Source organism: Anabrus simplex, chromosome 2 (genome assembly GCF_040414725.1).
Source record: "Anabrus simplex isolate iqAnaSimp1 chromosome 2, ASM4041472v1, whole genome shotgun sequence".
Taxonomy (NCBI): Eukaryota; Metazoa; Arthropoda; class Insecta; order Orthoptera; family Tettigoniidae; genus Anabrus; species Anabrus simplex.
In genome coordinates this window covers 159,233,790-159,261,027 of record NC_090266.1, presented here as the reverse complement: position 1 = coordinate 159,261,027, position 27,238 = coordinate 159,233,790, and the positions used below count along the sequence as shown (strand labels likewise).

The 27,238-nt window shown below is 42.1% G+C and overlaps 1 protein-coding gene across 2 annotated transcripts in view; it reads right to left on the bottom strand.

Annotated features, from left to right (window-relative positions):
- LOC136863956 (1-phosphatidylinositol 4,5-bisphosphate phosphodiesterase delta-4) overlaps window positions 1-27,238 on the bottom strand; it is a 330,114-nt gene that overhangs the window by 12,008 nt on the left and 290,868 nt on the right. For both annotated transcript variants that reach the window (XM_067140409.2, XM_067140410.2), the window contains exons 11-14: window positions 22,756-22,846; window positions 22,472-22,651; window positions 10,155-10,302; window positions 2,147-2,307 (exon numbers count right to left, since the gene is read on the bottom strand). In XM_067140409.2, the coding sequence (XP_066996510.2) occupies window positions 2,147-2,307; window positions 10,155-10,302; window positions 22,472-22,651; window positions 22,756-22,846 (580 nt within the window). The remainder of the gene's footprint in view (window positions 1-2,146; window positions 2,308-10,154; window positions 10,303-22,471; window positions 22,652-22,755; window positions 22,847-27,238) is intronic.

The following is a 27,238-nucleotide window of genomic DNA, read 5'->3' as shown; positions in this document are numbered from 1 at the left end:
GATTCTGGCTCCTTGGCTGAATGGTCAGAATAGCCACCTTTGGTTCAGAGGGTGCAGGGTTCAATTCCTGGTCGGGCTGAGGATTTTAGCTGCATTTGGTTCATACCTCTAGCTCAGGTGCTGGGTGTTTGCAATTGTATTAATAGATGTGTACTTACAACATATCACAATACCAACCACCATAGATACATAAAACCAAACCCCATCATGGGGTATAGTACCATATCTCAAGTACTTATTTTATTAATGTTTGTATGAAGGAGCAATACCGAATAAATGGAGAGTTGCTATGGTTGCCCCAGTGTATAAAGGAAAGGGTGACAAACAATTTGCCTTTAGCCTCTTCAGTCCTCCAGTCCATGTATGTGGACCTACCTAACTTCATTTTTTTTTTCTCACCGAGCTCGATAGCTGCAGTCGCTTAAGTGCGACCAGTATCCAGTATTCGGGAGATAGCAGGTTTGAACCCCACTGTCGGCAGCCCTGAAAATGGTTTTCCGTGGTTTCCCATTTTCACACCAGGCAAATGCTGGGGCTGTACCTTAATTAAGGCCACGGCTGCTTCCTTCCCCACTCCTAGCCCTTTCCTGTCCCATCGTCGCCATAAGACCTATCTGTGTCGGTGCGACGTAAAGCAACTAGCAAAAAAAAAATTTTTTTTTTTCTCCCCCTTGCGCTTGTATATGTAAACAACAGTGTGGGACTAAGCATGTCCCCAAGTTCAATGTGCTTTTTTTTGCTTTCCGTCGCCCCGACACAGATAGGTCTTATGGCGACGATGGGACAGGAAAGACCTAGGAATGGGAAGGAAGCGGCCGTGGCCTTAATTAAGGTACAGCCCCAGCATTTGCCTGGTGTGAAAATGGGAGACCACAGAAAACTATCTTCAGGGCTGCCGACAGTAGGGTTCGAACCCACTATCTCCTGGATGCGAGCTCACAGCTGCAAGTTCAGTGTGTGACTGAGAGCATCACAAAATGGAAGTCAACAAGCAGGAGCAACGATCGTATATTAAAATAGCAGTTCTCTGTGCCAGAAATGCATGCCAATGCCATGCAGAGCTGCAGGAAGCATTAGGTGTGCATGCCATGCCCTATAGAACAGTGGTGAGGTGGGTGGAGACGTTCAAACGAGGTAGAGTATCAACTGCCGATTTGCCTCGCCCAGGCCGTCCAGTGTCCATGGACAAAGATGTACGGATAATGGTGATTGATCAGTGTTTACATGAGGACAGGTGCTGTACTCTTGGGTGATTATTTTGAAGGTCTGTAACCAGTGGAGACCTGTCCTCTGTATGTAGTCGTGTGTATTTGCTGTGTATACCATAATAAAACAATGTTTACAATGGCCTGTGTTCTGTCACTTTCCTACAAGAATCTCCTGAAGTTAGAATTTGTCTTCAGGCACTATGCATAAGTACATGCCCTATATTTCCAAATGCATATTTAGATTTTCCGTGTTGTCTCCTGTTCGCAAGAAAAAAAAATAGTTGCCATGACTTATGACTCGACCCTCGTAGCTCCTCAATTGTAATCAAATAGGCTGAGTGGACCTCTAATCAGCCCTTGGATCCAGGTAAAAATCCCTGACCTGTTTAGTGATCGATACCTAGGGCCTACGGGTAAGAGGCAGGTGTGCTACCCCTACACCACACGGCCAGCATCACAGATACATGCAATAGTAAATGCATCCCTCTACACAAGGTTGGGGACTGGAAAGGAATCCCTCCGTAAAACTGAGCTTAATCCATGTGAGTACTGATCCGAAGTAACTGGAAAAGGTTCAAGAAGAAGAAGGAAAAAACCCATACTATGTGTGGATTTGGCCGAGATTTATGGTCAGATGCACTTCTTGATGCCCCCGTATACGGAGGTGTGATTTCACTACCGCATGCCTCTGTGGTAGTTTGTTGTATGTTATCAAGACAAACACTCAATCCCCAAGCCAGGGGAATTAACCAGACACAGCTAATATCCCTGGTTCAACTGGGAATCAAACTTTGGACACTTCTGAACTGAAGGCTGCTATGCTGACCATTCAGCCAAGAAGTTTGACAGGACAAACATATGAATTCATAAAGGCAAAATTAAGTCAGATCATTAAATCTTATTTCTTCTTCAGGTACCAAAATAGGCTTAATACTTACCATTATCTTTTATGGGCTCAGTCTTACAACTCTGGATATCCCTAGGATGTCCTACAATTTTAACTTTGACATAAGGGTCAACTATATCTTCTTCGGAGTCCCCGAGTGCTTTCGGAATGCACTGCCCACTGATGATTGTTAACTTGAGCATTATTTGTAACCTAAAATGAAGTTTTCTTATTAACATACATGGATTGTCTCAGTGGCAACACGTGTAAAGACAGTTGGACATATGGATAATGTTCAGGTGGAGGAGGTGCCTAATACTACTGAAGTATTGAAATTTACCTATGATAATAAAGATACAAAAGTGGAAAGCTAAAATAGCAGTTGGAAATGAAAATATTTTTGGGGATACTAAAGGCAGACGGTTGGGATATAGTACCATATCTCAAATTTTATTAATGTTTGTATGAAGGAGCAATACCAATGTAAAAAGGAAAGGGTGACAAACAATTTGCTTTTAGCCTCTTCAGTCCCCCAGTCCACGTATGTGGACCTAACTTTAATATTTTTTTCCCTTGCATGATATGATGCATTAAAGTGGCAAAGACTGGTAGTCCACTAGTGTATACCTTCTAGTTTGCAATTTTTACCACTAGAGCATCAGAATTAACACCACTGGCAGTGTGGGAAATATTTTACCTCTGAAAACATTAAAATGGCAGGCACTAACAGAAAGCATGCAAGTACGTAGTATTTCTGCATTATTTAATTGTTTTCCAGTGCAGAAATATTGTTTTACATAATAAATGAAGGCAGTATATTGTACATGCATGCATATTTCCTCAAAATAGTGAGTTCCTTATTCACAAATATACTTTTAGTGTTGGTCCTCGTGTGTGGACCTCAGGTCATTGTTTTGATCGCATTGTAAGAGAGGTTATGTTTGTTTCACAGAATACAAGGGACTGAATGACTAACAACTGATGCATTTACTGAATAATAGTGGCACAGAATTATCTGGTGAGGACATATGCAACTTAGATGTAAGAAATGCAGTGGCCGCATATGAACACGAAGCTGATGATCCCAATGATGACCAACGTCCAGATGAAAATGGAGCACCTAATGATAATGATAACCATGATAAAAGATACCAGTCACGCTAAAGTACCCAATGGGTCTCCATATCAACCGAATATTAGGAAAATTATCTGGAAAATTAAAATGTGAGTTTGCTAGTTTTGTATTGTACTTTCTTCATTCATTGGAAGTGGACCAGTTTCTAAGTGTAAACAATGGTCCAAAGAGGATGGAAAGAAAGTAAATATTTCAATCCCATCACTTGTGGAAGTTTATAATGAGAAGATGGGTGGAGTGGATTTGGGTGATCCGGTTTTGTCCTACTACAGGTTCTACGTACGCACAATATATTGGTCTGTCCGACTGTTTATTCATATCATTGATTTGGTAATAGTGAATTGTTGGGTTATGTACCTTAGATGGTGTGGGGTAAATGATGTCCCAAAGAATAACAAATTTTCTTTTGCTGAACTACAAAATGCATACGAGTATAGCCATAACCTATCAACAAAAGGCATACCCAGTTTCTGCCAGTAAAAAGGAAGGCCTCGTACACTGCCACATTGTTCGGATGTCAGTCAGGAAACACAAATGGAAGAGAAGCAAGTATTCCAAACAAAGAAACCCTGCAAGGCTATAGTAGCACCCATTCCCGAAGTGAGGCTGGATAATATTGGTCACATACCTCAGTTTGTTGATGCAAAACAATGCATCAAAATGACTCAATACTGGTTGTAAATTGAATTCAAGAATAATGTGTGTGAAATGTAAACTCTATATGAAGAACAACTGTTTTGAGCTTTACAACACTTATAGAGTATAAAAGTGGTACTGGTGCCTGTAAGAAATATGAACAGTACCCTTTATACATAATTGGTTAGTTACTTCAGATGTTCAGAAACTTAATAAAACATGATGTATGTAAATCTTTGTATGCTTGTTGCTATGTGTGAAAAAAAAAAAGTAAAGTTAAAGATGTTTCAATTTAGCAGTTTCATTGTAAAATGTTGTAACTGAAACCTGAGGTCCACATATGTGGACCATGCGTCTCTCATATACATGCCACGGTAAAATTCAAGAAAGTTGTTAGGTTGTTTTCTGGTGTCAATAAGTGTTAAAAATTAAATAATTGAAAAGGAGGTTCAACCTATTCAATACTTAAAAGAAAGAAATGCAGTAATCACATTCCTATTTAAATGGGACCGGTGTCAATAAGATCAAGAAAACATCACTAGCATAATTTTGTCTCAACTTTTCAAGTCCCTGGATTAAAGAGGTTTGGCTTTTACATTGCACCGACACAGAGAGGTCTTATGGCGACGATGGGATAGGAAAGGGCTAGGAGTGGGAAGGAAACGGCCATGGCCTTAATTAATGTACAGCTCCAGCATTTGCCTGGTATGAAAATGGGAAACCATGGAAAGCCATCTTCAAGGCTGCCAACAGTGGGGTTCAAACCCACTATCTCCAGAATGCAAGCTCCCCTAAACACACAGCCAACTCGCTCAGTAAAAGGGTGATAAACATACAGAAGACAATTAAAGGCCAATCAGCTTGACATGCGTTGCATGTAAGCTCTGGAAAGCATTCTTTCCGATTAGATATAAGACAGGTTTCTAAAATTACTAAGTGCCTTGTTACAAGGTAGTTTGAGTTTAGGAAAGGTTATTCCAGTGAGGCTCAAGATATAGAAGTTATTTTAGATTCAGGTCAAATGGACTGTGTTGCTATTATCCTATCCAAGGCTTTTGGTAGAGTGGATCATGGGAGACTGCTAACAAAAATGAGGGCTAATGAACTAGACAAGAGAGTAGCTGAAAGTGTGAATAAATGTCTAGAAAACAGAATTCGGAGGATTAGAGTAATTGAAGCATTATCTGATCATGTAATAATTAAGAGGAGGTTCCACAAGCAGTATTATGTATATACATACATACATTACATACATGAGTTACAGTTTATGAATCTCATATTCACAGTGTTCCGTATTGATGACCTACACAAAATTCCCTTTAAAAAAGGAGAAAATGAAGAATTCACCTTAGTCAACAAAATTCAATATACAGGGTGGTCGGAAACAACGTGAGCTGGGTGTATGATCGTTATGGGTTGGTCTTACTGATAAATAATATATCTCACGCCATTGTCATTTGGCCTAGCAGATCGCTTCATGGGCAAATTCAAACGAACTCTATGAGGCGAAGTTGCTAAATCTGCATGTGGCTTAAGACCAGCTTGAGAGTCATGCCGAGAAACTAGCATCAAACACCGTGGCAGACTTCCTTGTTGGCTCAGAGGTCTGTGTTCAAAACCCTTCTTTCTTTGAGTGTTGCTCTCAAGCTGGTGTTAAGCCACGTGCAGATTTAGCAACATCACCTCCCAAAGCCCATTTGAATTAGAGTGCAAAGCGATCTGATTAGCTACTTCAGCAGCAGACAAAATGGCAATGGCACAAGTTATCGAATTAATGTTCTCAAATTATTTATTATATTGACGAAGGTGGATTTTTAATTTTCTCCTTTTTAAAGAGAATTCTATGCATTGAATATAGGGGTGTCGAAAATAACATGAACCGGGTATATAGGTGTTAAAGAGTTGGTCATGCTCTCATAAATAACTTGAAAAAAATTGTTATCCCCTGGCATTGTAATTTTATCAGCTGCTGAAGTTAGCCAGTCAGATCACTTCATGGGCGAATTTAAATGGGCTTTGCAAAGTGGTGTTGCTATACTTGCACGTGGCTTAAGACCGGCTTGAAAACACCGATAAATGAAAAACTTCTCCGGGGGGAAGGATTCGAACATGGACCTCCAAGCTGACAGGATCGGGCCATAGCAAGTACACTGAAACCCACGTGTTTGTTATCAATACCGATTTCTTGGCATGGCCCTTAAGCTATGTGCAGATGTAGCAATACCACATTACAAGGCCTGTTTGAATTTGCCTGGGATGTGATCTGATTGGCTAAATTCAGCAGTTCATAAAATGACAACAGCATGAGATATTTAATTATTTATCAGTAAGACCAACCCTCTTAATGCTCATATACCCAGTTCATGTCGTTTCCGACCACCTTATATAAATGATATGAGTAGAGAACTGCAATCACAGATAAGGCTTTTTCCAAATCATGTTAGAGGATTGTGAGCGACTGCAAATAGACCTCAACAATGTTGTGAGATAGGGTTGTAAGTTTCACCAAGAAGAAAAGTCCTCTCAGTTTTACACTGACTGACAGAGCAAATGCAACACCAAGAAGGAGTGGTCAGAACTTTATGCCAAATGCAGGGTAGACTGACGTCACTGAGGTATGCTCATGATGTGAAATACGCCGCTGTGCTGCGCACGTAGCGAACAATAAATGGGACACGGCGTTGGCGAATGGCCCACTTCGTACCGTGATTTCTCAGCCGACAGTCATTGTAGAACGTGTTGTCGTGTGCCACAGGACACGTGTATAGCTAAGAATGCCAGGCCGCCATCAACGGAGGCATTTCCAGCAGACAGACGACTTTACGAGGGGTATGGTGATCGGGCTGAGAAGGGCAGGTTGGTCGCTTCGTCAAATCGCAGCCGATACCCATAGGAATGTGTCCACGGTGCAGCGCCTGTGGCGAAGATGGTTGGCGCAGGGACATGTGGAACGTGCGAGGGGTCCAGGCGCAGCCCGAGTGACGTCAGCACGCGAGGATCGGCGCATCCGCCGCCAAGCGGTGGCAGCCCCGCACGCCACGTCAACCGCCATTCTTCAGCATGTGCAAGACACCCTGGCTGTTCCAATATCGACCAGAACCCAGAACAATTTCCCGTCGATTGGTTGAAGGAGGCCTGCACTCCCGGCGTCCGCTCAGAAGACTACCATTGACTCCACAGCATAGACGTGCACGCCTGGCATGGTGCCGGGCTAGAGCGACTTGGATGAGGGAATGGCGGAACGTCGTGTTCTCCGATGAGTCACGCTTCTGTTCTGTCAGTGATAGTCACCGCAGACGAGTGTGGCGTCGGCGTGGAGAAAGGTCAAATCCGGCAGTAACTGTGGAGCGCCCTACCGCTAGACAACGCGGCATCATGGTTTGGGGCGCTATTGCGTATGATTCCACGTCACCTCTAGTGCGTATTCAAGGCACGTTAAGTGCCCACCGCTACGTGCAGCATGTGCTGCGGCCGGTGGCACTCCCGTACCTTCAGGGGCTGCCCAATGCTCTGTTTCAGCAGGATAATGCCCGCCCACACACTGCTCGCATCTCCCAACAGGCTCTACGAGGTGTACAGATGCTTCCGTGGCCAGCGTACTCTCCGGATCTCTCACCAATCGAACACGTGTGGGATCTCATTGGACGCCGTTTGCAAACTCTGCCCCAGCCTCGTACGGACGACCAACTGTGGCAAATGGTTGACAGAGAATGGAGAACCATCCCTCAGGACACCATCTGCACTCTTATTGACTCTGTACCTCGACATGTTTCTGCGTGCATCGCTGCTCGCGGTGGTCCTACATCCTACTGAGTCGATGCCGTGCGCATTGTGTAACCTGCATATCGGTTTGAAATAAACATCAATTATTCGTCCGTGCCGTCTCTGTTTTTTTCCCCAACTTTCATCCCTTTCGAACCACTCCTTCTTGGTGTTGCATTTGCTCTGTCAGTCAGTGTAATTACTGAGTTGATGGAGTGGAAGTACCTCATGGGGATTACTGTAAGATCTTCATTGAGTAATCACGTTAACAAGATTTTAAATAGAGTTTATGGATCTCTCCACATGGTTGATGATGATGATGATGATGATGATGATGATGCTTGTTTTAAGGGGCCTAACATCTAGGTCATCGGCCCGTGATGGTACGAAATGAAATGACAAATTAAAAGTTTTAAATCATCCACAGACAAAAATAAAAATGGCATGAAGAATGAATGGATGGATATGAATTCAAAACAATCGGTGGATCCTACCCAAAAACCACCATAAAGAATAGTATTACTGACCAAGAGAACACTTCTAAAGCACAATCTTGAATCGAGGATGCTTGTTGTCTAAAGGGGTCCAAAATACAGGTCAATGGCCCCGCATAATGGTACTTATTGTTAGTAAAGGAGAACCATGGTATTTGTCTTGTTGGGGTACTAATCAAAAGTAGCGTAGACTCACGGTGTTCCACACATGATGGTACTACTCACAAGTATTGGACGTCGTACAGGTAACGCAAACCTATGGTGTTTCTCACATAGGTGTACTTATCACAGGCGCCGGTATTCCCAAGGTGTTCCTCACATAGTGGGTACTAAGCACAGGCAACGCAGACCCACGGTGCTGCTCATATAGTGGTACTAATCACAGGCAATGCCCAGACCCGTGGTGTTGCTCACAAGGGTACGACTCACAGGTACTGAAAACCCACAGTGACCCACTCTCTGCTGCTACTAATCACAAACCTATTTCGTACCTAATATAGTGGTACTACTCACAACTAGAGGCAACCCTATGGTGTTCCCCACGTGATGGTACTAATCAAAAGTAATTTCATGGTTCTAATACAATCATCCCTTGGTCACCCCTTTTAGTCACCTCTCACGACAGGCAGGGGGTACCGTGGGTGTATTCTTCATCTGCATCCCCCACCCACATGGGGTAGACAGAGAAAAAGGAAGAAATAAGAAGGGATCCATCACTTCGAAAAATGAAGTAACGGACGAAGAAAGGCAAGGGACACGAAGGGAGTGAAAAGGAAAGACTCCTTAGGCCTCGAATGCTCTAATAGCGTCGGGGTCGGAAAAGAACAAGAGTTCACCAAGGGAGATCGGACAGGATAGATGAAAGTGAGGAGCATGGCACAAGTAAGTGGAAGCAATACTTTTTTTTTTTTTTTTTTTTTTTTTTTTTTTTTGCTAGTTGCTTTACGTCACACCGACACAGATCTTATGGCGATGATGGGGCAGGTAAGGGCTAGGAGTGGGAAGGAAGAGGCCGTGGCCTTAATTAAGGTACAGCCCCAGCATTTGCCTGGTGTGAAAATGGGAAACCACGGAAAACCATCTTCAGGGCTGCCGACAGTGGGGTTCGAACCTACTATCTCCTGAATACTGGATACTGGCCGCACTTAAGCGGCTGCAGCTATTGAGCTTGGTAGGAAGCAATACCAGATCTCAGCTAAGGGCCCCGTGGTCGCCAACCCACGCTCCCAAGTTGAGAGCCCCTTGGGCCCCTTTTAGTCACCTCCTATGACAGGCAGGGGATACCGTGGGTGTATTCTTCATCTGTGTCCCCCACCCACAGAGGGTGATCTCCACATGGTTGAGGGAATTTAGGGTTCATAATAAAAATGTAAAGGAGACGGCGTATAATCCACTACTAACACCCCAGTCAGTGCATGGTTCCAGTGTACAGGAACCTCACTAGTATCACTTGATTCACGAACTGGAAAAGATCGAAAGGAAAGTAGCACCGTTTGTTCTGGACGATTTCTGACAGAATAGAGTTATGAAAATATTGCAAACTTTGTGCAGGAAAGACTCAAAAGGAAACGAGCTGCTTAACTAAATGGTATGTTCTGAGCTGTCAGTGGAGAGACGGAGTGGAATGATATTAGTAGACGAATAACTTGAATGGAGTTTATTTTAAACAAGGAAAGATCATAATATGAAGATAATGTTGGAATTCAAAAGGGATGAATTGTGGCAAATATTTATTCATAGGAAGAGGAATTAGGGACTAGAAATATTTATCAAGGGAGATATTCAATAAATTTCTAACTTCTTTCAAATCATTTCAGAAATGACTATGTAATCAACTGACAGGAAAACTGCCACCTGGGTGACAGTCCTAAATGTAGATCAGTGATGAGTGAATGGTTGATGACTGATGAAGCATGTTACGTGCACAGTGTGTATAAAATGTTGCCTTACAATCTTCTAGTTCTTCAGACAAGTTGCACCATTTAGCTTTGAAAATGATGTGATAAAGTTATAATATAATATGGGTATTTTACCTGTCACCCAGTGTTGTTTCTGGATCATAATTCATAGCTGGATTTCTCAGAAATTCAGGTTTTAAAACATATCCACAGCCTCCATTCTGTCTAAACTTAGCTTCATTGTAGAACATTGGCTTCCAAAGATGCTGGTAGTTTAAGGCAACTAAAATGAGAAAGACAACAAAGTTTTTATAGAGTTTAGTATAGAATAAAATTGTATATTTATTATCCATTCTTGGATGGGTAATAAACTGGAGTGGAGTGGGAGTGGGGCATTGATGATGATTTATTATCCATTCTTAAATTCTGCAGTACAAGAGTGAATGAGTTGCACAATGCTAATTATGTGAATCAGTTACAAAAGACCTGCCTAGCTGAGGGGGTATAAGTCTACTTAGTTCACCTAGATTCCCCATCAGGAAGTCAAAATATTTAGAAATTAGATTTCCATTTCTGGAGATGCACATGGCCCTTAGGTTTGCTGTGGGCAAAGGAGGCTGGTCATAGAGCTGATCGCTCTATCCCCTTAATGCAGATGTTACGAATAATGGAAGCCTTTACCTCCCACTCCTCCAGAGGTCTTCATGGCCCATGTGTGGAGGTCGATTTGCTTTAAATCAATTGAAAAAGAGTCTTTCTTAAATTCAAGACAACAGGAGAGAACTCGAAAGGTAGATATGTGTGTATTGTTTCACAATGGGAACTAAATTCATGTAGAGGGCAGACTATGAAAAAATTCCACTCGTATCCACCTGATTACTTTTTTAAAATATTAGTTTGATACTCGTAAAGACAGAGATATTACAATTTTTGAAGTGGACTGAAAGCTCTTTTTATGGCATTATGCAACAAACCTTTTAAAAGATTTTTCTTGTTTGCTTACTAGGATATATTTTGAAATTTCTATTAATTTTTATATAGTTGGTAGGTAGAAATCTGCATCTTATTTCATGTAATTGCATTATCTCTTTGAAGTTAGCTATAAATGAGCCTAAAATTCCATTTTCAATTAGTAGTACTGAGTGATGTACAGTAGCTCTCAGATATACTACATCAGAATGAAAATCAAAACCCACAGCCTGTTTCCAGTCATTTGACCAGGTCAGGAATGGAATGAATGAAGCCCCCATTTAGCGGCGAGGATAGGAAATGTGCCGGCTGCCGAAGCCTGTCGCGCTCCTCTGCGGCAATGATAAATGACTGACAGACAAGATGAAATGTTAATGGAGAGTATTGCTGGAATGAAAGATGACAGGGAAAACCACAGTACCTGGAGAAAAACCTGTTCCACCTCTGCTTTGTCAAGCACAAATCTCACATGGAGTGACCGGGATTTGAACCACGGTATCCAGTGGCGAGAGGTCGGCGCGCTGCCAGCTGAGCCACGGAGGCTACTAGATCAGAATAAGAAACAAAACTATTATATATGAAGGTCATTTCATAAGTCATGGGAACTGTGTTATACAGGGTGCAGTAGAAGTCAGTGAACTACTGCACATTATTGCACGTTATTGTCAATGGTCAAATTTAAACTATTTAAGTAATGGTAGAGCCCATCCACAGTGAAGAGTTGTATTAGAACTGGCTTGTTAGTAACAAGTGGCAGGTTGGCTTCATTTGTGCAATCATTTTTAGCATGAGAGGCTTACATTATGAACAGAAAATTGTCCACAGCACAGCGCATGTTTGTTTTATAGAAGTGGTGACAGCTTGATTGAAATTAAGAAGATATAAGACGATCTTTCATTGAAAAATTCCCACATACTCAGCCACCATGCAGCCAAGCTATCTACAAATAAAATGAAGACTTGAGCCGGGCAGTTCCTAATATAGGCCACGGCCGCCAACCCCCTCACCTTCTCCGAGCATCACCATCGTAACAAATCTCCCGGCCTGAGAGACGGCATCACGTCTAAGAGGCCCGCCTCCCGCCTTCAAGGGAGGAATGAAAAAATTTTTAGTAGTAGGTTTGAGGGGACAGGTTCTGTAGCTGACTTACCACACAGTGCTGGCTGTCAAAAATCGGGAACTAAACAAGAAAATATGCAAGTCATGTACAGGCATTCATTCAATTACCCAAGAAACTTCAATTACCCAAGAAATCATCAAGAAGAGATTTTAAAGAACTACAACTGCCTGACAGAAGTGTAAGGAAAATTTTAAAAATGTTACATCTGAAGCCTTATAAGCCTACATTGCTAAATGCTCTAACCGAGGATGATCCTGATTGAAGGCTTTGATTCTGTGAAATGTATGCAATATGAAGTGAAAGTGATCCTAACTTTTACAGAACAACTTTGCACTCTGATGAAGCATGTTTTAAGCTAAATGCAAGAGTTAACAAACATAACTGCATGTATTGGGCTTCTAAAAATCCACAGTTTGTAACTGAGGAGGAATTAAATGTTCCTGGAGTTACGGCTTAGGCAGGTACAGTATATGCAGTGAAGGAGTGATATGTCCTTAGATTTTCAATGGGACCATGACTGCAAACAGTTACCTTCAAATTTTAAGAGAAGTTATGAGAGAATTAGACAATAGCCCTCTATTTGAATCACTATGAAACAATGTTACCATTGATGCTTTCATGGCCCGTACTTATAGACATGATATAGGCTTTTGGGCTTATGTTTCGCAGAGAACTTTGCTCTGCGTCTTCAGAAAAAAATCTCGACTGTTCATGAGGAAGACTTCTCCAAGAATGAAAGCTTCAATTTAGACGTCAGTAATAGAAGTGTAAGTGGTTACGTACATTCGTCACCAGATGGCTCACCGTATGCGGTACAGCACTAGCATTCGGAGCGGAAGCCGACGGCATCATCAGAATCAGTCTGTGAGTGGGGTCACATAATCAGGTGTACACACATTATGAAAGTATGACACTGACACAAGCCTGGAATGAAACATCTGGTGATGAGGAACGTACCAATTTGGAAAGCACTGAAACGAAATAACAATAGTGAAGGTACAGGGAAGGGAACTACCTACGTAAGTCCTTAATGGCTGGCAACCACACATTACCTAATTGATAGCCAGTGTCCCTGTTGAAATTGTTAGGATTTCTACATATTTCCACAGGTTCCCATATAATCCTGGACCTGTAGTGTCTAGCGTGGGTAAGAGCTCGAGCATCTTGGAACACGACATCATGACCCAACAAAAAGGCATGCTCAGCTATTGTCAATTTGTCTGGCTGGTTGAGACGAATATTTCATTCGTGTTCATTGATGCAAGTACCAATGGACCAGCATGTTTGGCCAATGTATACCTTGCTGCAAGTACAGGGAATTTTGTATACCCCAGGATGTAAATGTGGGGACAATTTGTCCTTGGTTTTACTTACGTCTAAATTCAAACTTTCATTCTTGGAGAAGTCTTCCTCGTGAATAGTCAAGATTTTCTTCTGAAGATGCAGAGCAAAGTTCTCTGTGAAAAGTAAAGAATTTCACCTTATTTTCTTGACACAGCACAAGCCCAAAAGCCTATATCATGTCTATAAGTATGAAACAATCTTATTTGGCAGCAAGATGGTGCTCCACTGCACTATGGATTAAACGTCTGCAAAATTTTGAATCACCATTTTGAAGAGTGGGTAAGAAGATGCGGGGGGTAAAATCAATTGGCCACCAAGATCATTGGACTTCACATCATGTCATTTTTCTGTGTGGGAGATATTGGAGAACAAAGTTCTCACTACAAAGCCACTAAATCTACAGCATTTAAAGAATTTTACTGAACAAGAATTTGAAAAGAAGTTTGTTAATAATGGGGACTTGTGTGACAAGATATGTTAATCAGTGTTTGAGTGATGTCTTAACCCTAGAACTGCCAAACGTCGTGCTTAAGACTCAATATAATGTCACTACAATGCCAACGTCACATGCGCGATGCATAGTACATGCATTCACTTAATTACTTATAACATCATTTATCATTCACTTGCGTTATTTTAGCAAGTAAGACATTGAAGAGGAAACTTCTAGTCTTTCATCACATATTCCTCACTAGCCGGAAATGACTCAGTCAAGGTCAGGGTAGGTATAAATGTCAGCTACTATTTCCTCATCCCCCTGTTGTCTCAGATGCTATGTAACTTCACGCTTGCTCGCTGTTTCTGTTAGTTTCTGTGAATGTCTCTTTCAACAGATTATTGAGTTTATTTTATTTTTATATTGTTTCTTTTGAACTGTAAACTTTCATCATGGATGATGAGCTTCGTGATTCAAGTGATATTCGCAAAGTTCTTGAAGATGATTGGAATTTCCTCTTCCAGTGACATATTTTATTTAGCTGATGATTCTTCTGACAGCAGAGAAGATTATATTCCAGAATCAGAAGTTGAAAGTGATTCTGATGAACAGAGCAGGCTTGCCGATGTTTCATTGGATGATACTGTTCTCGCAACCCCATAGTGGTGCAGGGTATATCCACCCGAACAGGAGTTCGATGTTTCAGATAAGTTTTGTGTAAGGAATCCTGGCATTAGGAACTGTCCATCCGAAACAGTACACCCATTATGTATTTCTGGTCATGGAGGAGAATTCTTTTCTAGACCCACCAGCGAATATAGCGGAAGAAGGTGATCTCAAACATGAACTACCTCATCTACCCGGACGAAAGGTAAGGTTGTGTGCTGTTTGTGGTCACGTGAAAAAAAGGGGACGAAGCCATTTTTGGTGTCCCAGATATAATTCTGGGGTGCAACGTGAATGCTTTCATGAATTGCAGCATTTCTGGAGGCCTATGAAGCCTGGCAGAAAAAGAAAACGCTCCGAGAATGACTCCCAGTAGTGTTCGGCGGCTGACGGAACTGTGTGCAGCTCGGAAATTTTAAATTCTTTTGTGATTTTGTTTCTATATTTACTTTTGAGAACTTAATATATTTTTAAACTAGAAGAAATTTTGTGTGTTTTTTATATAGTGATTTTTTTTAATGAGTGGATTTTATTACTAATGGTGAACTTGAAAGTATGAAAAAAAAACCCTCTTTTTTAGTTTTCCAAAATTTTGATCGCCCGATACGCACCAGATAAGTAAGTAAATTTATCTAATACTTATATATGCATGTAAAATAAAGCTTTCTGCGTAATATGGTATGCTGCATGTCTAAATTTTCTCTATCTAAGTGTGCTTAAATATGTTAAAAACATAAATGTGTATTGCATGAGAAAATGGCCTGGCATTTAGGGAAAGCACTCGGCAATTCTAGGGTTAAATGTTTAGATAACAATTTCTGTAGGACAACAACTGTTTTTTTCTAAGCAATTAACTCATTGAGCCCGAGCCATGGAACCGTGATGTGCTTCGTCTTGGTGGACCAAATGCCAGAGCATGGAACTGTTCCGTTGTCTCACTTTTCTACATCATTCAACTTTTCCTCAAAAGATGCCAGAGTGAGTTGCATTTGTGATTTGTGTAGGGACTCTTCCTCTCCAATGTTATATGCTCTTTGTTTATGTATATATTGACAGTGTGCTTGGTAATATAGTATTAGTTTGAAGTGGGCTATCTCTAGACTGTGGGATTCGCTTGTAAACAAGATGGCTGTCAGTAAATGACTGAAAGTAATGATGATTAGGTGTGTAATTTTTTCAGTGAAATTAGTGTTAGAAATAGTGTAAGTAATGCTCCTGATGAACAAACAGATGAGGAAATCAAAGAGGAAGTGCAAGGAGATGACAGTGTTACAGCTCAGCAGGCACACTGAGTATGGACTCATGATACTATAAAAATTAAATTTATTTAAAGTATTCCTCGTTCCATTGTTCGTGGCGTGAAAGCCGTTTGTTTTCATGTATATTTAAATCTTAAATGCTCTTGTAAGAAATTTCTCAACATGCGAAGAGTCACTACATTTCCTGTTGTATGTCCGGCGCTCCCTTCTCGCCCCGCCAGCCAGCAGCACACGCGCCTGTGTATCATTCTGCTAGCTTCGACGCGCAGCCCTCAGTGCGCGTGCCTGACCATCGAGTGTACTATAAATAGGAGCTCCCTGTCTGCTCACTTGCCCACTTGCCCCGGTGTCCAGCTCCAGAATACACCCTACGTCGAGCACGGAGGCTACTCCTCTTGAAAATGTGCTTCGACCAGGTGGACTGAATTTCTGGCAGTACGAGGTTTCACCTCTGGTCACCGCTCCCTTACCTGTTCCCGCTGCCTATGTTCCGTAATTCTTTTACAAGCCATTTTCATTCCCTAACTTATGCAAGCTCCCTTAGTTTCGCTAGGTGGAATTTATTCAATCAATTGAACTTGCTTTTTAGGAATTCAGGCACTTCAACAAACAAGGACTCTCATAGACATTTATGTTAGTGTGCCAGATAGTTCTCGACTATCAAAGTGTCAGTTCACAAAGACTATCTTTTCAAGATAGAAGTGTATATAAAGACTGCAAACCTGTACATATTGTATAAAGACAGACTTTTCTCAAGATTCAATATTCCTTTTTGCTTCAAAATAAATTTCAGTTATTTGTGTAAATATCATAAAGTGAAGCAATAAAAGTTGTGTTCTGTAAACTTCAACCTTGGTTACAACACAACTCTATGGCGACGAGGTAAAAAAGCGACACTACAATTCATCGGCCCCAGTCGCCAACTCTATGGCGACGAGGTAAAAAAAAAAAAGCAACAAACTACAATTCTTCGGTCCCAGTTGCCAACTCTATAGCGACGAGGTACACACGAAACCAACACCACAATTCAACGGGCCCAGTTGTCAACTCTACGGCGACGTGCTCAACAGCAACGACACTCCAACCAGTTCTGACACACAGCTTACCTTACTATTTCTTGCACGCATCTCGCAATGGCTACTGCGGAACAACTCGCTACGGTCTTCCAAGCCTTACAGCAGCAACAACAACAGTTTATGCAACAACAACAGGCAGCATTACTTCAGGCTATTCAAGCTATTTCTGTCTCTACACAGCCATCAGCTATTCCTCCGTTCTCTGCTTTTGATCCGGCTATGGAAGAATGGTCAGTTTATTTAGCCCGCTTGCAACAGCATTTCATCTGCCATTCTGTCACAGATGATCAACGCCGCCGCGCACTATTTCTTAGTTCGGTTGGCAATGCTACGTGTGAATTACTACGTAAATTAAGTCCAGAAGAACACTTATCTGAGGTACCCTTCACGCAGCTCTTAGCCCGACTCACGGAACACTATGCCAAAGCTCCTCACATAGTGGCTGCTCGCTATAAATTTTTTCAGAGCAGAAAGCAACCCCATCAGACACATACTGAATGGATAACTGAATTGCGTGGTCTAGCTAAACCCTGCCAGTTCATCTGCTCCAAGGACGGTTGTGGTTCATCCTACACTGATTCTCTCATTCGGGACATGATAATTTTACATACTCCTGAAGACAAAATACGTTTTGACGCTGTCAAGCAGAGTAACCCTTCTTTAGAAGACGTCCAGCGTATTGCTACGGTTTATGAGCTTACTACCAAGACTGCCGCAGCCATAGCTTCTCCACACGAAGTTGCACAAGTCTCGCCTCAGGCCCGCAAGTCCTCTGCTACAGTGAACCGTACGGATAAGGCGCTCTCCACCAAGCATTCTCGCCAGGTTCCCTCTCGTAATGCTACACGGAAGCCCAATTCTAAAAGCACCTCGAAACTCCTGCCTTCCTGCCGAGGTTGTTTCAAGCATCATGAACGTCGTGACTGTCGTTTTTTCAAAGCTACTTGTGAACGATGTAATAAACTTGGACACATTCAGACTGTCTGTCAAAGTTCGCCCCGCCCTGCTAAGACTACTGCAGCGCGCCGGAAGCATATACAGCCCCGCCACGACATGGAAGTTGATCAGATCAATCTTATTCTTCCCACAAAGGATTCTCACAAAATCATCATTCCTCTCTCATTCTCTGATCGATCTGTCGATTTTCAATTAGACACTGGATCACCTGTCTCTATTATTAACCTGACGACCTACCACGACTTAGGTTCACCTTCATGCTCTCCAGCTGACATCCAGCTCGTGACATTTAACAAGAAGAAAATTGACATCAAAGGTCAAATTAAGCTTCAGGCTAGTTATAAAGGAATTCAGAAGGCCATTCCTCTTCTCGTAGTTAACAACTACACTGCATCAAACATTATGGGCATGGATCTATTTAACTTATTTGGTTTCCAGATACATGACAACATTAACGTCGTATCTACATTGCATCCTACTTCTGACGTTACCGCTCTCCTAGAGCAGTTTCCTGAAGTCTTCGACTCTCAGCTCGGAACAGCAAAAGACTATACAGCTCACATACAGCTGAAATCCGGAGCTAAGCCTCGCTTCCTCAAAGCACGCCCAGTACCCCTAGCACTTCAAGACCAGGTCACGAAAGAATTAGAAAGATGGATACAAACTGGAATTGTAGTACCAGTTACTTCTAGTCAATGGGCTACTCCACTCGTGGTAATCAAGAAACCGGATGGTAATGTTCGACTTTGTGGCGATTTTCGATCTACAGTCAACGCACAACTCGAAACCGATATCTTTCCTATTCCACGTCCGGAAGACTTATTCCGTCGTCTCTCTGGTGGACAATTCTTCTCTCGAGTTGATCTTAAAGAAGCATATCTCCAGCTACTTTTAGACGAAGAATCTAAGATATTTCTCACACTCAACACTCCTCTCGGACTGCTCCAGCTCCAGCGGCTCCCATTTGGTGTTTCATCCTCAGCGGCTATTTTTCAGCGCTATTTGGCTCAACTCACCGCCTCCATTCCCGGTTGTGCTAACTACCTGGATGATATTATTGTTACTGGAAAAGATCATCAGGAACATCTCACCAATCTCCGCCTTCTTCTCCAGAAATTGAAAGACAATGGCCTACGAGCGAATCTAGCCAAATGTACCTTCTTTCAGCCTCAAGTTCACTACCTCGGACATATACTTGATAAGAATGGAATTCGTCCTAGTATGCAGAATGTCTCCGCGATAGTAAACATGCCAGCACCTCAGAACCTCAAGCAGCTTCAGTCCTTCATAGGCAAAGCGAACTATTATAATAAGTTCATTCCACGCTTCGCTACAGTAGCAGCTCCATTAAACGCTCTACGTAAAAAAGGTGTTAAGTTTCAGTGGACTCCGCAATGCCAACAGGCATGGAAAACAATCAACAACGCCTTAATTCAAGCTATACAACTCACTCATTTTCAGCCCGACAAGATAATCACGCTAGCTACTGACGCTTCAGACTACGGTGTCGGTGCCGTTCTCTCCCAGAAGGATCGTCATGGACAAGAACGCCCCATCGCCTTCGCTTCGAAAACACTTAATGACCATCAACGTCGATACTCCCAGATAGAGAAAGAAGCTTTAGCCATCATCTTTGGTATTCGCCGTTTCAATGAATATCTTTATGGCAACCATTTCCTGATCATTACCGATCATAAGCCTCTCGTACACTTATTCCATCCTGGTAATAAGATCCCAGAGAATTCCCTCAGAAAGCTTCAAAGATGGTCCATGTTCCTTTCTGATTATTCCTATCAGATTGTATATCGAGCCACATCCCAGCATTGTAATGCTGATGCCCTCTCCCGCTTACCCGTTGGTCCTGATACTGCCTTCGACTCTCAAGAATCTGAATGTCTTCAGTTGGACATAGAACTTGAAGATACTGTATCCAGTTTTCCTATTGATGCTACCTGCATAGCTAAAGCTACGGATAAGGACAGTACACTTGCTACTGTACGTACTTACATCCGCAACGGTTGGCCTCTTCAGAGCACACTTCCTGCCCACCTGGCACCTTATCATCGTATGCAGCATCGTCTCACGACTCGTGCCGGAGTTGTACTACTAGAAGCAGGCACCATCTTCCGAGTGGTTATCCCACTTAGCCTACAGAAACAAGTTCTCGAGTTATTACACCAAAGCCATTGGGGTATCTCCAGAACAAAGCAACTCGCCCGTCAACACTGCTACTGGCCCGGTATTGATGCCGCCATTGAAAAGCTAATACGTCATTGTGAGCAATGTCAAACGAATCAGAACGCCCCGTCTTCTGATCTTGCTTCATGGCCTCCTGCTACTACTCCATGGGAACGAGTTCACATCGATTTCGCAGGTCCTTTCCTCAATTCCATGTGGTTAATAGTCATCGATTCACTGTCAAACTTTCCATATGTCGTGGATATACATTCGACTACTACAACCGAAGCTACCATTCGTGCTCTCCAGAAAATCTTTACTACAGAAGGTTTACCGCAAGTACTCATTTCGGACAACGGACCTCAATTTACAGCTACTGCTTTTCAGAACTTTTGTACACATAATGGCATTCGTCATATCCTAGCACCACCTTTTCACCCTCAATCTAATGGTGAAGCTGAACGCTTCGTACAAACATTTAAAAGAAGTATGAAGAAAGCTGTCTCTTCAGGCTTAACTAAAGACCAAACCTTGCTCCAACTCTTAAACAACTACAGAACTCTACCCGGCGCTGATAATGTCACTCCTGCACAGAAGCTCCATGGACGACCTCACAGAACTTTACTTTCTCTGTTACAGCCTCTTCCGGCCCAGCATAAGACCTCACCAACGAAGTTCTCCCTCAACGACAAGGTCTACACCAGGACATTCAAATCCAACCCACTCTGGATACCTGGAGTCATCTGCAGATCTTTGGGTCATCGTCTCTACGAGATACAGACTACGGAGAAACGTATCTGCCGCCATCAAGATCAGATACGTCTACGCTACCGCCCCTGTCCAGCTATTGATGCTATTGCTAAACCTGATAAATCTATTGCTGAACGCGCTTTAGATCATTTAATAACAATGGGTTCCTTTCAGGACGAGATAGCGCCACTCCGCCCAGTTCCAGCTCCGGACAATACAACAGAGATATCAGCAGCTCCGCCCCAGCATCGCAGTCGCCGCCAGCGCCGCCGCCGCTTCACGCCGTACCGGCGTATTTAGGAGGGGAGGGTGTTGTATGTCCGGCGCTCCCTTCTCGCCCCGCCAGCCAGCAGCACGCGCGCCTGTGTATCATTCTGCTAGCTTCGACGCGCAGCCCTCAGTGCGCGTGCCTGACCATCGAGTGTACTATAAATAGGAGCTCCCTGTCTGCTCACTTGCCCACTTGCCCCGGTGTCCAGCTCCAGAATACACCCTACGTCGAGCACGGAGGCTACTCCTCTTGAAAATGTGCTTCGACCAGGTGGACTGAATTTCTGGCAGTACGAGGTTTCACCTCTGGTCACCGCTCCCTTACCTGTTCCCGCTGCCTATGTTCCGTAATTCTTTTACAAGCCATTTTCATTCCCTAACTTATGCAAGCTCCCTTAGTTTCGCTAGGTGGAATTTATTCAATCAATTGAACTTGCTTTTTAGGAATTCAGGCACTTCAACAAACAAGGACTCTCATAGACATTTATGTTAGTGTGCCAGATAGTTCTCGACTATCAAAGTGTCAGTTCACAAAGACTATCTTTTCAAGATAGAAGTGTATATAAAGACTGCAAACCTGTACATATTGTATAAAGACAGACTTTTCTCAAGATTCAATATTCCTTTTTGCTTCAAAATAAATTTCAGTTATTTGTGTAAATATCATAAAGTGAAGCAATAAAAGTTGTGTTCTGTAAACTTCAACCTTGGTTACAACATTTCCTTCAAAATAATCCCAGCCCCAATGCAGTTTCAATCCAACAGATATGCAGGGCTCAGTGGGTTAATGCTACATTACACTATGCATTTCCCATTAACAGACTTATGCCACACCGTGTACTTTCTGAATGGATTTCCTATTTGTTTTGTTTTACATCACACAACACAGACAGGTATGATGGCAACCACTGGATAGTACAGGTCTAAGAGTGGGAAGGAAAGCTATATTTGCTTTACATCGCACCGACACAGGTCTTATGGTGACGATGGCACAGGAGAGGCCTAGGAATGGGGAGGAAGTGGCCGTTGCCTTAATTAAGGCATAGCCCCATTTGCCTGGTGTGAAAATGGGAATCCAGAGAAAACCATCTTCAGGGCTGCTGACAGTGGGGTTTGAACCCACTATCTCCCGGATGCGAGCTCACAGCTGCGCGCCCCTAACCGCATGGCCAACTCGGCCGGTGGGAAGGAAAGAACTACGGCCTTGACTATGGTACAGCCCCAGCATTTGCCTGGTGTGAAAATGTGAAGCCACAGAAAATCATCTTCAGTACTGCCAACAGTTGGGTTCTGACCATATGGGAGCACAGATATCCAGTACATACATTTGAAAACCTAAATTACATTCTACTACAGAAATAATGTTCCATACATAAACATTTTAAAGCAGTCCTTTGTAGAGATTTATTAAACAATGAGTAACTTACCCAGCTGACATCCAACATTCCAAAACTGGGTAGGTTTAAAATTAGAAGAGCCTGTTCGTCTACCAGCTGGATATATCCTGCTTAGATGCTTCATATTGTACCTTGCAAATTCAGCACCTTTTGTTTCTATAAACTTCTCAGCCTTTGCTTCTGAAAAGGATGACATCTGGAAGCATTTACCTGGAAATAATTGTAGAATATCAGAAAGATGGGATTAACTTCAAACTGAAATTGAGAGAAACTATTTTGCTGAAGCCATTAAACTTATTAACAATAATACTCACCATGTTCTTGTGTATATTCAAAACTTCGAAAATGGGTTGCTTGGCAAATATTCACTAAATTTGACAAACCCAAAGCAACTTGCTGCTTCACCTTAAAGAAAGAAAGAAAAGAACATTTCATGTCATGCAGGCAAGTGTTAGATTGCTATAAAATTATAGAGTGAAATGCATGCAAAAATTCCAAAAATGACTGTACAAGCAATTCTGTAGTCTTAAAACAATTTTAAATATTATTTTATCATAAGGTACAGACCTACAGTTCTAATTGATTCCTAAGCACATACATGTGATTTTTCATTTCCAGTTTAAGCACCACATGCATTAACCAACAGTAGAACCATGAAGTGGAAAGCTAGTGACACAACTGAGGTTTAGGTCCTATGTTGCCATTCCTTTTGTAATATCACTGACAGTTGGACAATGAATTTTGACCGCATCTCCTAAGACTTCACTTGCTGACTGAATTCATCTCAAAGGTGTTCAATGGAATTAAAGTCATGATTTTTGCAGGCCAGTACAATCCATGAATATTGTTCTCTCCATTCTCCTGCATAGCAGCAGCCGCAACATGGCAACTGGCATCATCCATCCTCAAAATAACAGGTCTCCATTCCATAAAATCGCCACAATGTTTTTTATTTTATTTTTTATAATCTGCTTTATGTTGCACCAACACAGATAGGTCTAATGTTAGGTTTAATGGTCCACCAATCAATACACTTCACTTTACAAGTGAAAATTATATATATTTTAATATTATATAGAGTGAATTTAAACAGGCCTGAATCAACCATTCCTTTGGTCTTGCATGGTCATTATGATAATGGAGAATATTCTGACCTATAGCAATTACAGAACCCTGAGATGTGAAATTGTCAAAAACCTGACTCAACTGATGGCCTCCGCTAGACTGGAGCTTCAGGTAGCAGCAGAGATGACTGTTTCTATTGGAACACTGTGAACAGAGGATATTCTGGAAGTCCAGCAATGCATATGCGTAATATTAAATAGTTTTCACTTGTAAAGTGAAGTGTATTAATTCGGTAGACCATTAAACCTAACACTAGTTCTTAATTTAAACTGTATCAATACGGATCTATGAGATGTTGGTAAATTGTAACAGATAGATCTTACGACAACGAGGAGACGCCACAATGTTGGGAGCATTTCGCTGTCTAGAATTTTACAGTATAACTGTGAGGAGGACCACTGAATTTCCTGGTAAGCACTATACACTCTGGTAGAGGGCATTCCCTAAGCAGCTGACATACCCATACACGTATTTTTGTCGAAACCTTTGTGAACATTGACTTGTCACTCCCCTGAACCAATTTCAACTTTCCCAGTGACCACTTGTAATTGTTCAAATACCACTCGAGCCACTGAGCTTTATTCACTCACCCAGCATGTGCTGGACTTCCAGAATATCCTCGGTTTGCAGCGTTCCAATAGAAACAGTTATCTCTGCTGCTACCTGCAGCTCCAGTCTGGTGGCGGCCATCAGTTGAGTCAGGTTTTTGACAATTTCACATCTCAGAATTCTATAATTGCTATAGGTCAGAATATTCTCCAATATCATAATGACCATGCTCCTTTCATCTATGCAGGATGAAAGGAATGGTTGATTCAGGCCTGTTTAACTACAATCTGCCGGATAACCCACTGAGATGCCAGCCCATTATTACACCCCCTCCGAAGTCTGATAGCACTTCGCCATTCGCCATCTTCTTTTCAATTGATCTCTTGACCTTTAAGCCCCCTGAAGGCCACAGTGAGCCACATTACCTATCACAGGAGTCAAATTACCAACTATCATGAGTGTTCAATTACTTTTTAGTAGATAGTGAGCACTAAAGGAAGATGATATTAATAATTTCTCGTGATGAAGTTTGTATATACATTTGGTCAGTACCAACAGAGCTTCCTCAATGTGCATCTGCAACTAATAAAAAACACTTATTAATTGTAAAAGTGTAAGATAAAGAGTAAAGTGTGCAAGAGAAAGGACGATCCACAAGGCGAATTGCTCAGTTGAATAATGGATGCCATTCTCAATATATGTTTGATGTTGATGCTGTTGTTGTTTGGGCTATGAGGCTATAGACTGGTTTGATGCAGTTGTCCAGGCCACGCTATCCAGTGTTAACCTTTTCATTTCTATGTAACTACTAACATCCTACATCTACTCTAAACAATAAAATTGCCACAAACTTTGCTTTTACAATCTGCTTTATGTCACACCGACATAGGTCTTATGGTGACGAGGAGACATCACAATGTTGAGAGCATTTCACCATCTACAATTTTACAGGACAACTATGAGAACCACCTCGATCTACCACTGCTGTTCTTACTAGCTACACTTCCCTCAGAAACTAAATGAACAAGCCCCGAGTATCGAAAGATGTGACCTATCATTCTATCTCTTCTTACAGTCAAATTTTGCCAAATTGTTTTCCTCTCACAACTCGATTTAGTATCTCTACATTCGTGATTCGATCTGCCTGCCTTAGCTGTTTATCTTTTTTTTTTTTTTTTTTTTTTACAAGTTTCTTTACATTGCACCAACACAGATACGTCTCATGGCGTCGATGGATAGGAAAGGGCTAGGAATGGAAGGAAGCGGCCGTGGTCTTAACTGCGGTACATTCAGAGCATTTGCCTGGTATGAAAATGTGAAACCACAGAAAACCATCTTCAGGGCTGCTGACAGTGGGGTTCGAACCCACTATCTCTCGAATGCAAGCTCACAGCTGTGCACCCCTAATCGCACTCAAAAGCTTCCATTCTCTTTCTTTCCGAGCTAGTTACTGTCCATACTGCGCCACCCAGTGTGAACAAATTCCTTTTCATAGAAATGCCTTCCTTACTTGTGCTTGTCTTCCTTACTTCTGCCATCATTCGTTATTCTACTACACAAGTAAAAATACTTGCCTACTTCCTTTAAGTAAGACTTCATTTCTAATCTAATATTTCCTGCTTCAGCTGACATCACTCAACCGCACTCCATTTTAGATTTATTTATTTTCATCTTTTACTCCTCCTCCATTACTGTGTCCATACCATTCAGCAATTTCTACAGATCTTCTGCTGGCTCAGGTAAAATAACAATATCATCAGCAATTCTCAGAGTTATGATTTCCTCTTCTTGGATTATGATACCCTTTCCAAATTTCTCTTCGATTTCCTTTACCATTTGTTCTATATAAACATGGAAAAGGAGAGGGGACAAACTACAGCCTTGCTCCACTCCTTTCTGGACTGCTGCTACTCTCTCACAGCCCTCGATTCTTATCACTGTAGACTGATTTTTGTACAGACTGTAGATAATCCTCCTTTCTCCGTATCTAATCCCAATCACATTCAGAATCTCAAATAGCTTGGTCCAATCAGCATTATCGAATGCCTTTTCTAGACTACGAAGCCATGTACGTGGGTTTGTCCTGGATTCGATCCTCCACGATCAGATGTAAAGTGTGGATTACTTCACATACGCCTACATTTCTTCTTCAGTTTGATCTTCCAACTTACCTTCAATATGTCTTTCCATTCTTCTGTAAATAAAGTACATATGTCTACCCCTTATAGGCCCATTTTCTAATACTGGGTCGGTGATGAGGCAAGATAAATTTATACTAAAATTATTTGTGCTTACATCCCATAACTACTTTTATGGTTTTTGGAGATGCCATGAATTTATATGGCATGTTTTTACAGCCAGACACTCTTCCTGATGCCAACCTCAGTTAAAGGAGCTAATGAAGATGAAATGAACAATGGTGAATGAAAATGGGTGAGGAGATGGAAGGAATAGGCTGTGGCCTATGAATGGGGACATTCCCAGCATTTGCCTGGGAGTGAAAATGGGGAAACCACAAAAAACCATTCTCAGGACAGCTGATGGTGGGTTTTGAACCCATAAATCTCCTGAATGCAGAAGTTGGCTCCATAGGGGTAGTGCATTAAGACGCACGGCCACTCCGCTTGGTTCTGTAAATAATAAATGTTAAAATTTTGTTTGCATGAGATACTAAACTAATGGTGTAGTAGTTTCCACACTTGTCGGCGTCTGCTTTTTAGGAAATAGGCATAACAACATTCTGTCTAAAATCGGATGGCACTTCTCCTGTATCATACATCTTACATATGAAATGAAATGACCTTGCCATGCTGGTTTCTCCTAAAGTAGTCTGTAATTCTGAGGGTGTTACCGATTTCTGACTGCAAAGAATCGTCATCCCTTTTTTTTTTTTTTACTTTACGTTGCACCGACACAGATAGTCTTATGGTGACGATGGGACAGGAAAGGGCTAGGAGCGGGAAGGAAGCGGCTGTGGCCTTAGTTAAGGTACAGCCCCAGCATTTGCCTGGTGTGAAAATGTGAAACCACAGAAAACCATCTTCAGGGCTCCCGACAGTGGGGTTCAAACCCACTATCTCCCGGATGCAAGTTCACAGCTGCACGCCCCTAACCACATGGCCA